The sequence below is a fragment of the Salvelinus alpinus genome, chromosome 2, assembly GCF_045679555.1.
Source record: "Salvelinus alpinus chromosome 2, SLU_Salpinus.1, whole genome shotgun sequence".
NCBI classification, from domain to species: domain Eukaryota; kingdom Metazoa; phylum Chordata; class Actinopteri; order Salmoniformes; family Salmonidae; genus Salvelinus; species Salvelinus alpinus.
The window spans coordinates 72,333,940-72,347,061 of record NC_092087.1 but is presented as its reverse complement, the minus strand read 5'-3'; the positions used below and the strand labels follow the sequence as shown (position 1 = coordinate 72,347,061).

Below are 13,122 nucleotides of genomic sequence, written 5' to 3'. Positions count from 1 at the left end.
ATTTATCTGACCTTTCTCTCTCCCAAGGCGCTTTGTTGGAGAAGAAGACTGAACTGGACAAGCGGGGCATGGGCATGTCAGACTACAACAACGGGATGAACAAGCCGCTGGGTTGCCGTCCCCAGGCCCTCTCCAAAGACCCCTCCTCGGACCGCAGCCCATTCCTAGACAAGGTACTATATGAATGCCACTGGCATTATCAGGAATCGACCGCAGTTCTGTCCATACAATAGAAAGCTAGCTAGTGAAAGGCATGTCCATTGACGAAGGATTAAACCACACACACACACCTGCCAATGAAAATGAAATGGTGAAAATACAGAGGTCTTTGAGTTTTTCAGTCCCACCTTTTCTTATTACCGGGGTTGGGATTATGAGAAGTTTACATCCTTTGTAAAACGTGCCATACAAAAAAAGTGATTAACTGAAATGATTTATCTTGATCTGATCTTGTCTCCCCTCCTCCCTGGTTCCAGGACGGTGGTCTGTCAGATGACGCCCCCCCCTCACCGTTTCTGCCTTCTCCCGTCAGCCTGAAGCTCCCTCTGGTTAACAACCTGCAGCCTGGGCTGGCCCTGGGCTCCCCGGGGCTCAACATGCAAAACTTAAACAACAGACAGGTAAGGGGGGTGAAAGGCATGCGCTGCACCTGTAGAGGACAGGAGTCAGGATCAAAGTCTCGTAATGAGGTAGTCCTTCCTGCGATTTACTGTTAAGACGTAGGTTCAGATCCCGTCTGTGACACATACATACACACAAATAAATTTAGCAAAAAAAGAAACGTCTTCTCACTGTCAACTGCGTTTATTTTCAGCAAACTTAACGTGTAAAATATTTGTATGAACATAACAAGATTCAACAACTGAGACATAAACTGTCAGTATCTGGTGTGGCCACCAGCTGCATTAAGTACTGCAGTGCATCTCCTCCTCATGGACTGCACCAGATTTGCCAGTTCTTGCTGTGAGATGTTACCCCACTTTTCCACCAAGGCACCTGCAAGTTCCCGGACATTTCTGGGGGGAATGGCCCAAACCCTCACCCTCCGATCTAACAGGTCCCAGATGTGCTCAATAGGATTGAGATCCGGGCTCTTCGCTGGCCATGGCAGAACACAGAAATCAAGCACAGAACGAGCAGTATGGCTGGTGGATTGTCATGCTGGAGGGTCATGTCAGGATGAGCCTACAGGAAGGGTATCACATGAGGAAGGAGGATGTCTTCCCTGTAACACAGCGCTGAGATTGCCTGCAATGACAACAAGCTCAATCCGCTAATGCTGTGACACCGCCCCAGACCATGACGGACCCTCCACCTCTAAATCGATCCTGCTTCAGAGTACAGGCCTCAGTGTAACTCTCATTCCTTCGACGATAACCGTGAATCCGACCATCACCCCTGGTGTGACAAAACCGTGACTCATCAGTGAAGAGCACTTTTTGCCAGTCCTGTCTGGTCCAGTGACGGTGGGTTTGTGCCCATAGGTGACGTTGTTGCTGATGATGTCTGGTGAGGACCTGCCTTACAACAGCCTACAAGCCCTCAGTCCAGCCTCTCTCAGCCTATTGCGGACCGTCTGACCACTGATGGAGGGATTGTGCGTTCCTGGTGTAACTCGGGCAGTTGTTGTTGCCATCCTGTACCTGTCCCGCAGGTGTGATGTTCGGATGTACCGATCCTGTGCAGGTGTCTGCCACTGCGAGGACAATCAGCTGTCTGTCCTGTCTCCCTGTAGCGCTGTCTTAGGCATCTCACAGTACGGACATTGCAATTTATTGCCCTGGCCACATCTGCAGTCCTCATGCCTCCTTGCAACATTTCTAAGGCATGTTCATGCAGATGAGCAGGGACCCTGGGCATCTTTCTTTTGGTGTTTTTCAGTCAGTAGAAAGGGCTCTTTAGTGTCCTAAGTTTTCATAACTGTGACCTTAATTGCCTACCGTCTGTAAGCTGTTAGTGTCTTAAGGACCGTTCCACAGGTGCATGTTCATGAATTATTTATGGTTCATTGAACAAGCATGGAAAACAGTGTTTAACCCCTTTACAATGAAGATCTATGAAGTTATTTGGATTTTTTCGAATTATCTTTGAAAGACAGGGTCCTGACAAAGGGCTTTTTGCTGAGTTTAGGTATACACACACACACACCCACAAACACATTTACTGTAGATAAGTATACAGTAGCACCCACCCACAGATACACATTATGCTTACATGACAATCTCACTCACACACGAACGAACCCATTCCCAGGAGCTGGAGAATATAGGGGCCTCAAGAAAACACTTCGGATGTAGTTGAGAATTCCATTCAGCTTACCACCACTCTGTCTCAAGTGTCGGTAACCTTGCATGGAGAGCCCATTGATATTGAGTAGAAAATAAGAGTCCTTGAAAGCCCAACAAAGCACTGTAACTCTGTCATAACAGTATTGAATTGAACAACTTCTTGCCTGACACTGAACAAAATTCTCTTTACCCGACTTGTGTCCCATTTTCCTTTTATTGGCATATTGCGGGAGGCATTTAAACAGCACTATCATTTAATCACGATCACCATTTAATCCAACTGAATGCACTCCAAATGTGCCAGCTTCTCCAGTATTGGTAAGTGGTTCGATAAGGTAGACCTTAGGTTTTCAACTATTTTCTTTCAAATGGACCCTGGATGATTTTGAAAGTGGTGGAGAAATAAGCTGATCACTACTGTAGTGTCTTTATTTGTGGTTTCTCTGAGACTGTGAGCAAATACCAGAGTTGGGTATTGTGAGGGACATCCTATTCATCGGCTGTCTGTAGGGAATGAGTGATTGCCATGTCGACTCTTATTGACATTTAGTCATTTCCTCTCTCTCGTGTGTGTGTGTGTGTGTGTGTGTGTGTGTGTGTGTGTGTGTGTGTGTGTGGATGCAGAGTGGAATGTTGGGCAGTAGTGGAGCAGCACTATCCCGGGCCATGCAGCAGCCTCCTCCTCAGCCGTCAGTGCCGCCTCTCGGCTCCTCCCAGCCTAGTCTACGCGCTCAAGTGCCTCAGTTTCTCACCCCTCAGGTACACACATACACATACACTATACCTCAGCCAAGTTTCTCTCCGTACACACACCACCTTGTTTTCTGTCCCCCAGCCCCAGGCTCTCCTCATGACTCCTTTACTCTGTTTGAAGATATTTTGAGGTGTTCTGACCAACTCTAATCTCCTCTCTCTGTCTCCTTGTCCTCCCCTCCAGGTTCAAGCACAGCTCTTGCAGTTTGCTGCAAAAAACATTGGTCTGAACCCTGCACTTTTAACCTCACCAATAAACCCTCAACAAATGACCCTGTTGTACCAACTTCAGCAACTGCAAATGGTGAGTGAAAGCCAAAGTCCCCTGACTGCATTAGAAACGGGGTTCGTACTAATCGAACCAGACAGGATGGGCCGATCTGCATTAGAAACAGGGTTCGTACTAACTGAACCAGACAGGATGGGCCGATCTGCATTAGAAACAGGGTTCGTACTAACCGAACCAGACAGGATGGGCCGATCTGCATTAGAAACAGGGTTCGTACTAACCGAACCAGACAGGATGGGTCGATCTGCATTAGAAACAGGGTTCGTACTAACCGAACCAGACAGGATGGGCCGATCTGCATTAGAAACAGGGTTCGTACTAACCGAACCAGACAGGATGGGCTCTATTAGAAACAGGGTTCGTACTAACTGAACCAGACAGGATGGGCTATTCTTATTGTATTTTTTATGGACACCCTCAGGGGCACCCCACAGTCTTTTGGATAAGGTGATGACCCTTTCTCTCTTTCTCTGTCTCTCTCACGTTGCGCCTCTCTTTCCATCTCTTTTTCTTTCTCTCGCTCTTGCGCTCTCTCTCTCTCTGTGTGTGTTTCTAGGCGTACCAGCGTTTACAAATCCAGCAGCAGATGATGCAAGCTCAGCGCAACGTCTCCGGTCCCATCAGACAACAAGAGCAGCAAGTAAGAGGCCCCTGTTTCAACCCCAATACATTCTCAACACTGTGTGTGACCTTCTGGCTCGTTCCATTTGATTTCAATCACTTTTTGACCTCACTCCTTTTGATTTTGAACTAAACTTTCCATACGTATTTGCCCATGGTACAAGTGGTCAGAAATTGAGAAGATGGAGCCACAAAAGTTGACCCATTTTGCATACCCCACCCTACCTACATCCATGTCTTCATCACTGGAGAAGATAAACCGTTGAGTTTGATATCATTTAAACGCTTACAAACTATTTTATAATTTCTTGAAAAATGTTAAGTATACAAAAAAAGAATATCCTTTACCGTCGTTGATCTAAAACCGCATGAACTCCGATTTTTGGGGGGGCATTTCTGAATATGTTGTAGCTTTGACCCTATGTGACGTCATCTGAGGTTGTTGTTGTGCCCGCAATCGATTGAGACACGGCATGCTCTTGAATACAATGTGTGTGTAATTTCAATCATAGAAACAGAATCTACATATCCCTTCAAACCGGTGCAATTTAGCTGGTACACCATTGACATTTGAATTGAAACGTTTACATCCAATTACTACGACAAAGATGGCCGCTGGTCCACCCACCGTCGAATGTGAACATAAATGTCCTATTATTTGTTTTATTTCAATAGGTTTCCTATGGAAGACTAACAGTATAATGTAAAAATGATATTCACCTTTCAAGTCAACATTCTGATGTGTGGACCTCCAACCATGTTTGTGCTACCATTTGACATTTAAAATGTATTCCCATTTTAGAACATCCACGCTCTGTTGAAGAGCATGGTGTCTCAAGAGCATGGTGTGTCTCATGCTCTCAACCAACACCGAAGATTATATCAAAATCGGGTCTAAGCTACAACATCTGCAATCACTTTACACATTTTTTGATCATTGACATAAAGTTAAAAATTACGATAAAAAAAATCTATAACAGCGTAGATATGTGCTATACATTGTATTGTGTGTGAGTGTTGAAATAGACCGGATATGCTTACTTAAAGTTGCAGGAGAAATGTGTTTGTCAAAAGCATCTCCAGTTGCTCAAACGTGCTATTTCTCTAGAATGTATGGAGAAGTAGTTACGGAAGTTGGTGGTTTGTGTGGTTGGATCCTTTTTTTCTTGCAAATTGGGAACTTCTTTAAAATAATCTGTGATAAGACACTAAAGCAGGGGTTCCCAAACGCTTTTGGCACACGACCCCATTTTGATATCTGAAAATTCTCATGACCCCAACCATGTGGTTAACAGCCAATGTTTACTTCTTTAATTGGGGCTATGGCAGTCAATTGCAAAACATTCTAACAGTATTTCTGATATGTATTCTCAACTCGCCATCACGTATTTTTAATGTGGGCCTATGAGAGTCAATTACAAATTAGTCTGACATAAGATCAATTATCTCACCACCACTAATGATATGGGTGTACGTGATACATGTCGCGTCTGAGCTTCTTAAAGTCAAGGGGCGTGGTCCACAGTGCGCACCTCATCTCTCCTGTCACATCCAACCTGGATCCATATTTGTTTTGAATGCAGACGAGAGCACTGAATGGGCGTACTACGAGTTCTAATGCTCGGAGGGAGACAACACTGTATTCCCTTTTTGTCAGGAACCAAAACTCCTCAATAGTGACCCGGGAATGCATTGTCTGCAACATACGGTCACATCACAGCTCGATCAGCTGTTCCTTGTCACTTACCGATATGTCAACTGAGCCAGGATCACAAACGGATTTCGCTGATTTGGTCACTCATCTGTATCTTGATTGCTAGCTATAGCATCAATTCAGTGTTATCTGACAAAGGTATTGATGTAATTTTTCTGTGCCTCTGCTTCCCCACACGTTTTCACCATATCGATTGCGGTCGGTAACATCAGTCTCTGCAATAGTGTGTGGTTTCTTATTCATTGACCGTGAGAATGATTCAAGTGCAATGGTCAAGTGCGGCCTTTTCCCACGACCTAAAGGCGCTCTCTGGTTGAATTTATACTTTTAGATTTGAATAATTTTGATTTAGATTTAAGGTTAAACAGATTTACAATGATTTTGAGAGACAAACCTGGCCCCATTTTCATAGATCCCTAGTTTGGGAACCGCTGCACTAAAGGCAGTCTTTTCCCACCAGATAAAGTGACTCTTGATGAGGTGCTGATTGTAGGAGTCATGCCATGGTCTGTTGGACTTGGTCATTGTAGCCTTATGCCCCCATTCTCTTTCTCTCTCCTTTGTCCCCCTCTTTTTCCCGTTCTGTTTCTTTCTTTCTCGCTCTCTTATGCTTTCCCCCCCCCCCAGGTTGCACGTACAATCAATAACATGCAGCAGCAGATCCAACAGCACCAGCGTCAGCTGTACCAGGCCTTGCTGATGAAGCAGCAGCCCCCCGGCTCCCACTCCTCCTCCGGCCTGCACCCCGGCCAAGGCAAATCAGCCCTGGACTCGTTCCCAGGCCACCCCCAGGCTCCGGGCCTCTCCGACCTGCACACCAAAGAGCCGCATTCTTCTCCCAGCTCCTACAGCCCCTACCCCCTCTGTGAGTCCAGCACACAGGTCATACACGCACATTGTCACTCACACACGCACTCCTTCAGCCCCTACGCTCTCGCTACTTCTCTCACAAACAAGCTGTTTGTATAACTAGTAAGCTTTATATACGTCAGTAAAAGTCCCTGCAATGTCCTACTTTATCTATCTGGTTTGTGTTGAGCTTTGTATTCAATGTTAGATTTTTTTCTCTCTTAGCTGGACTCAATCTAAACATGAATGTAAACTGCATGGAGGTGGGGGGCCTGTCCATGAAGGAGCCTCCCCAGCCCCAGTCCCGTCTGTCCCAGTGGACCCACCCCAACTCCATGGACAGCCTCTCTGGAAACTCCTCCCACATGGAGGCCAACCTCAATAAGCACGGTAGGAGGAACACTAGGAACTGTATGACAAAGTCCCATTCAATTCTGTTTTTCCCTCGAGGGCAATAAATATACACGCTGTCAAACAAGAAATCAATCTATTAGTCTTCTCGATAGCAAAATTGGGTTTGCTGCTCACTTAGTCGCTTTCTTCTAAGAAATAGTGACTTTCAGTTGACTCGCTCTGAATAACATTAACGTATTTCACACCAACTCTCTCACCACCCAACACAGACATTCTCTTTGTTTCTGTCACACTGTTTGGCATTCACAACAGACACGTTAACACTGGAAATATAACGTGTGAGCCACAAACACCACGTCCCCTAACCTCTCCCACTGTAGCGTGAGCATCAAGCTGCTGTTCTGCCCTTCTTATAGTAATCAACTTGCACCAGTAAACAGGCGTTGTCATTACTCGAAGGCTTTTGTATGTTTCCACATATCTCAGTGATGAAACGGTGTGGGAAATCTCAACTGGAAGTATTTAGTATGAAATCAGTTGTTTATATCTTTAGTGTCTTTAGTGTATCTTTTATATCTTTAGTGTTAAAATGACTATTTAAATCCATATCTATTTCTCAAATGATGTCTCATGTTGGTATTCATCTTGATGTATCCTTGCGATCCAGTGTTCCTTTTGCCCTCCATACTCCTCTAAGAGCAACACTGACAACCACTCTTGCTTTGTCATGTTTTTAAGCCTCTATAATTGTAATTTATGTATTTTTGTATGCCAGTGGCTATATACAGTACCAGTCAAAAGTTTGGACACACTCATTCAAGGATTTTTCTATTTTCTGCATTATAGAATAATAGTGAAGACAAACTATGAAATAACACATGGAATCATGTAGTAACCAAAAACGTGTTAAACAAATTTGAGATTCTTCAAAGAAGCCACCCTTTGCCTTGATGACAACTTTGCACACTCTTGGCATTCTCTCAACCAGCTTCCTCTGGAATGCTTTTCCAACCGTCTTGAAGGAGTTTCCACATATGCTGAGCACTTGTTGGCTGCTTTTCCTTCACTCTGCAGTCCAACTCATCCCAAACCATCTCAATTGGGTTGAGGTCAGGTTGAGGTCAGGTGGTCAGGTAACTTCTCGACCTCAGTTACCTGACCTCAGGCTTTTTACTCCACACACAGAGATGCGTTCAAAGCTCTCCCCCGCCCTCCATTTGGCAAATCTGACCATAATTCTATCCTTCTGCTTACAAGCAAAAACTAAAGCAGGAAGTACCAGTGGCCTCGCTCAATACGGAAGTGGTCAGATGATGCGGATGCTACGCTATAGGACTGTTTTGCTAGCACAGACTGGAATATGTTCCGGGATTCATCCAATGGCATTGAGGAGTATACCACCTAAGTCACCGGCTTCATCCATAAGTGCATCGTACCCACAGTGACCGTATTTACATATCCCAACCAGAAGTCATGGATTACAAGCAACAGATGAGCTAAATACCTTTTATGCTCGCATCGAGGCAAGTAACACTGAAGTATGCATGAGAGCACCAGATGTTCTTGACGACTGTGTGATAACGCTCTCGGTAGCCGATGTGAGCAAGACTTTTAAACGGGTCATATTCACAAAAACGCAGGGCCAGACGGATTACCAGGACGGTCCGCTCATGCTTTGAGTATGCAACTGGCAAGTGTCTTCACTGACATTTTCAACCTCTCCCTGACCAAGTCTGTAATACCTACATGTTTCAAGCAGACCGCCATAGTCCCTGTGCCCATGGAAGCGAAGGTAACCTGCCTAAATGATTACCACCCTGTAGCACTCACGTCGGTAGCCATGAAGTGCTTTGAAAGACTGATCATGGCTCACATCAACAGCATCCTCCCGGACAACCTAGCCCACTCCAATTTGCATACCGCCCCAACAGATCCACAGATGACGCAATCTCAATCACACTCCACACTGCCCATTCCCACCTGGACAAAAGGAACACCTATGTGAGAATGCTGTTCATTGACTACAGCTCAGCGTTCAACACCATAGTACCCATGAAGCCCATCACTAAGCTAAGGACCCTGGGACTAAACACCTCCCTCTGCAACTGGATCCTGGACTTCCTGACGGGCTGCCCCCATGTGGTAAGGGTAGGCAACAATACATCTGCCACGCTGATCCTCAACACTTAGTCCCCTCCTGTACTCCCTGATCACCCACGATTGCCTGGCCAGACACGACTCCAACACCGTCATTAAGTTTGCTGACGACACCACAGTGGTAGGCCTGATCACCCGACAACAATGAGACAGCCTATAGGGAGGAGGTCAGAGACCTGGCAGTGTGGTGCCAGGACAACAACCTCTCCCTCAATGTGAGCAAGACAAAGGAGGACTACAGGAAAAGGCGGGCTGAACAGGCTCACATTAACATCGTCGGGGCTGTAGTGGAGCGGGTCGAGTTTCAAGTTCCTTGGTGTACACATCACCAACAAACTATCATGGTCCAAACACACCAAGACAGTTAAGAGGGCACGACAACACCTTTTCCCCCTCAAGTTTTGGCATGGGTCCCCAGATCCTTAAAGTTTTACAGCTGGACCATCGAGAGCATCCTGACCGGTTGCATCACTGCCTGGTATGGCAGCTGCTCGGCATCTGACCGTAAGGCACTAGAGAGGGTAGTGCGTATGACCCAGTACATCACTGGGGCCAAGCTTCCTGCCATCCAGGACCTATATACTAGGCGATGTCAGGGGAAAGCCCAAAAAATTGGCAGACTCCAGTCACCAAGTCATAGACTGTTTTCTCTGCTACCGCACGGCAAGCGGTGCTGGAGCGCCAAGTCTAGGACCAAAAGGCTCCTTAACAGCTTCTACCCCCAAACCATAAAACTGCTGAACAAATCAATTGGCCATCGGACTATTTACAATGACCCTTCCATTTGTTTTGTACACTGTTGCTTCTCTCTGTTTATTATCTATGAATAGTCACTTCACCCCGACCTACATGTACAAGTTACCTCGACTAAGCTGTACCCCCGCACATTGACTCGGTACCGGTACCCCCTGTATATAGCCTTGTTGTTTTGTTACTTTTTTTGTAATTTTTTTATTTTATTTGGTACATATTTTTCATAACTCTTTCTTGATATACTTGTTGTATTCGGCGCATGTGACAGTTTGATTTGATATGTCCTTTTGAAAAACAAGTGATAGTCCCACTAAGCGCAAACCAGATGGGATGGCAGAGTGCTGTGGTAGCCATGCTGGTTAAGTGTGCTTGAATTCTAAATAAATCAGTGTCGCCAGCAAAGCACCATCGCACCACAACCTCCATGCTTCGCGGTGGGAACCACACATGCGGAGATCATCCGTTCACCTACTCTGCGGCTCACAAAGACACGGTGGTTGGAACCAAAAATCTAAAATTTGGACTCATCAGACCAAAGGACACATTTCCACCGGTCTAATGTCCATTGCCTGTGTTTCTTGGCCCAAGCAAGTCTCATCTTCTTATTGGTGTCCTTTAGTCGTGGTTTCTATGCACCAATCGACCATGAAGGCCTGATTCACGCAGTCTTCTCTGAACAGTTGATGTTGCGATGTGTCTTACTTGAACCTCGAAGCATTTGGGCTGCAATCTTTTTTTTTTGTTATCCCCTTTTCTCCCCAATTTTGTGGTATCCAATTGGTAGTTAGTCTAGTCCTATCGCTGCAACTCCCGTACGTACTCGGGAGAGGCGAAGGTCGAGAGCCATGCGTCCTCCGAAACACAGCACCGCCAAGCCACACTGCTTCTTGACACAATGCCTGCTTAACCCAGAAGCAAGCTGCACCAATGTGTCCGAGGAAACAATGCACACCTGGCGACCGTGTCAGCGTGCATGCGCTCGGCCCGCCACAGGAGTTGCTAGAGCGCTATGGGACACGGACTTGCCGGCCGGCCAAACCCTCCCCTAACCCGGATGACGCTGGGCCAATTGTGTGCCGCCCCATGGGACTCCCGGTCGCGGCTGTCTGCGACAGGGCCTGGACTCGAACCAGGATCTCTAGTGGCACAGCTATCACTGCGATGCAGTGGCTTAGTGGGCTGAAATTTCTGAGTCTGGTAACAATGAACTTATCCTCTACAGCAGAGGTAACGCTGGGTCTTCCTTTGTATACCACCCCTACCATGTCACAACACAACTGATTGGCTGAAACGCTTTAAGAACGCAAATTAACTTTTAACAAGGAACACCTGTTAATTGAAATGCATTCCAGGTGACTACCTCATAAAGCTGGTTGAGAACTGATTGGCTGAAACGCTTTAAGAACGCAAATTAACTTTTAACAAGGAACACCTGTTAATTGAAATGCATTCCAGGTGACTACCTCATGAAGCTGGTTGAGAGAATTATTCTACAATGTAGAAAATAGTAAAAGTAAAGAAACTCATGAGTAGATGTGTCAACTTCTGACTGGTACTGTATGTATTTTAAATGTCAAATTAATTAATTAATTAATTCCTTTGACTTTTCCTAGGTGCCATTTCTGCTGCTTCTAATCTGGGCCCCCCTGGAAAGCCCCCCCACATGGATGACTCCTACAGCCCCTACAGTATGATGGGTGGGTCTGAGTCCCCCACCTCCCCCCTGGTTCCCCCTGACAGCTGGGGCCAGGGACCGGGAAAGAGCCCCAAGGACCAGATCACCAACGGAACAAATATCAACTGGCCCCCAGGTTGGTAGAGAAGACCGACAATCCTAACTCCCTTTCAATCAGATCAAACTTTATTTCACACATGATCCTGACACACTTTACTGATGGAGGACAAAGAAAAGCGATTTAAAACTCGTCTAAACTCTTTTGATTTTAGAAAGATAAACGCATTTAAATTGTTCCCCACAACATGTGAGTTTTTAAATGTTAAATAACCAATGTACTGACTGTATTGTCCTCCATGTTGTCGTCTCAGAGTTCTGTCCAGGCGTGCCCTGGAAGGGCCTGCAGAACATTGACCCTGAGAACGACCCCAACATGACCCCAGGAAGTGTTCCCAGCGGCCCCACCATCAACACCAACATCCAGGACGTCAACCGCTACCTGCTCCGGGACCGCAGCGGAGGTGAGGAGGGGGGGGTCTATCAGGGAGACAGGGTCTGGAGATAGTTGGCTTTAAGATACACGGATCGTCAAATAGACTATATACATTCATTAACAGGGCAGGTCTCACATGTGTTGACTTGTATTACTGTGTTGACATTTCACTTTATTGACAACTTTAAGCTTATATCCTATTCCTTTCCATGGCACTGAAGGGGTTACAGTACTACCTCACTTGTTGTGACTGTGCCACCCAGTAGCACAGGTCCTATTGTATTTATACTTTCTTTAAATCAAGTTGTACATGTTTCTTTCCCCACCACCCCCTCTGTCCATAACAATGGGCCACCACGGCTAGGCTCCTCCCCTCCTTCACCGCCTCAGAACGGTGCTCTGCCCCCCTCCACGGACTGGCCAGTCAGTGGCTGCTTCACTAGCTCTTTCAGTCTGTCCTCCCCGGATGAGGAGAGTGCAGGTACAGACCACAGCCCCCTAGGGGGTTCCAGCCCCCTATGTGGACAAGCTGACCCCTTGACCCATGGTCCCCATGCTTGACCCCCCTCCTTTCCCCTAATTACCACCATAGCAACACACCTTTATCCTATTGTTTGTGTGTGGTCTGTGTTTGTTGAGTGTTACGGTAGATAGGTCCTTCCTTTGCCAAATGTAATCCTACTACCAACTACCCAGTGCTGGTGTATCAAGTGCTCCACGATGTGATTGCATTGTGCGCCTCATGGAATTAAAAGTTTGAGTGTTTGAATCAAGAAATGCTTTGAATGTTGTGGCCCTAGACCCCTATTCATAAGCATGTGTTGACGTGACATTTTTGTTGCCGCTAAGCAACCCACTGAGAATTGTTATGAATATTTAAAAACTGTCCCCTTTTTAAATGTCTGAGTGACCCGCATTCTGTTTTTACCTTCATGTTTCCTGTAGTCCTCAATGTGATCTCCGATATGAAACATATAAACCCATGAAGCCGAGGTTTATTGTTGATGAACAAGTGTTAATGTGGGGCTTCTTTTAAACTTTGCATCTGCCCAAAGTTAGATGTCTAAGAATCTTTCTAATAGCAGATTATAGGCCTACATAAATGACCTCAATCTGTCATAGAACATAGGCTTCCACAGAGGGTGTCCATCTCTACAACAGTATCTCATAGGTTCC

The 13,122-nt window shown here is 46.0% G+C and overlaps 1 protein-coding gene across 5 annotated transcripts in view; it reads left to right on the top strand.

The window, feature by feature from the left end:
- LOC139567694 (trinucleotide repeat-containing gene 6C protein-like) overlaps window positions 1-13,122 on the top strand; it is a 73,154-nt gene that overhangs the window by 51,038 nt on the left and 8,994 nt on the right. For 4 of the 5 annotated variants that reach the window (XM_071389109.1, XM_071389107.1, XM_071389108.1 and 1 more), the window contains 9 exons: window positions 28-173; window positions 477-620; window positions 2,913-3,047; window positions 3,226-3,345; window positions 3,887-3,970; window positions 6,293-6,530; window positions 6,740-6,904; window positions 11,392-11,589; window positions 11,825-11,974. In XM_071389109.1, coding sequence (XP_071245210.1) covers window positions 28-173; window positions 477-620; window positions 2,913-3,047; window positions 3,226-3,345; window positions 3,887-3,970; window positions 6,293-6,530; window positions 6,740-6,904; window positions 11,392-11,589; window positions 11,825-11,974 — 1,380 coding nt within the window. Of the gene's footprint in view, window positions 1-27; window positions 174-476; window positions 621-2,912; window positions 3,048-3,225; window positions 3,346-3,886; window positions 3,971-6,292; window positions 6,531-6,739; window positions 6,905-11,391; window positions 11,590-11,824; window positions 11,975-12,310; window positions 12,979-13,122 lie in introns of those variants that run through there. The other variant, XM_071389110.1, reaches the window with a different exon arrangement.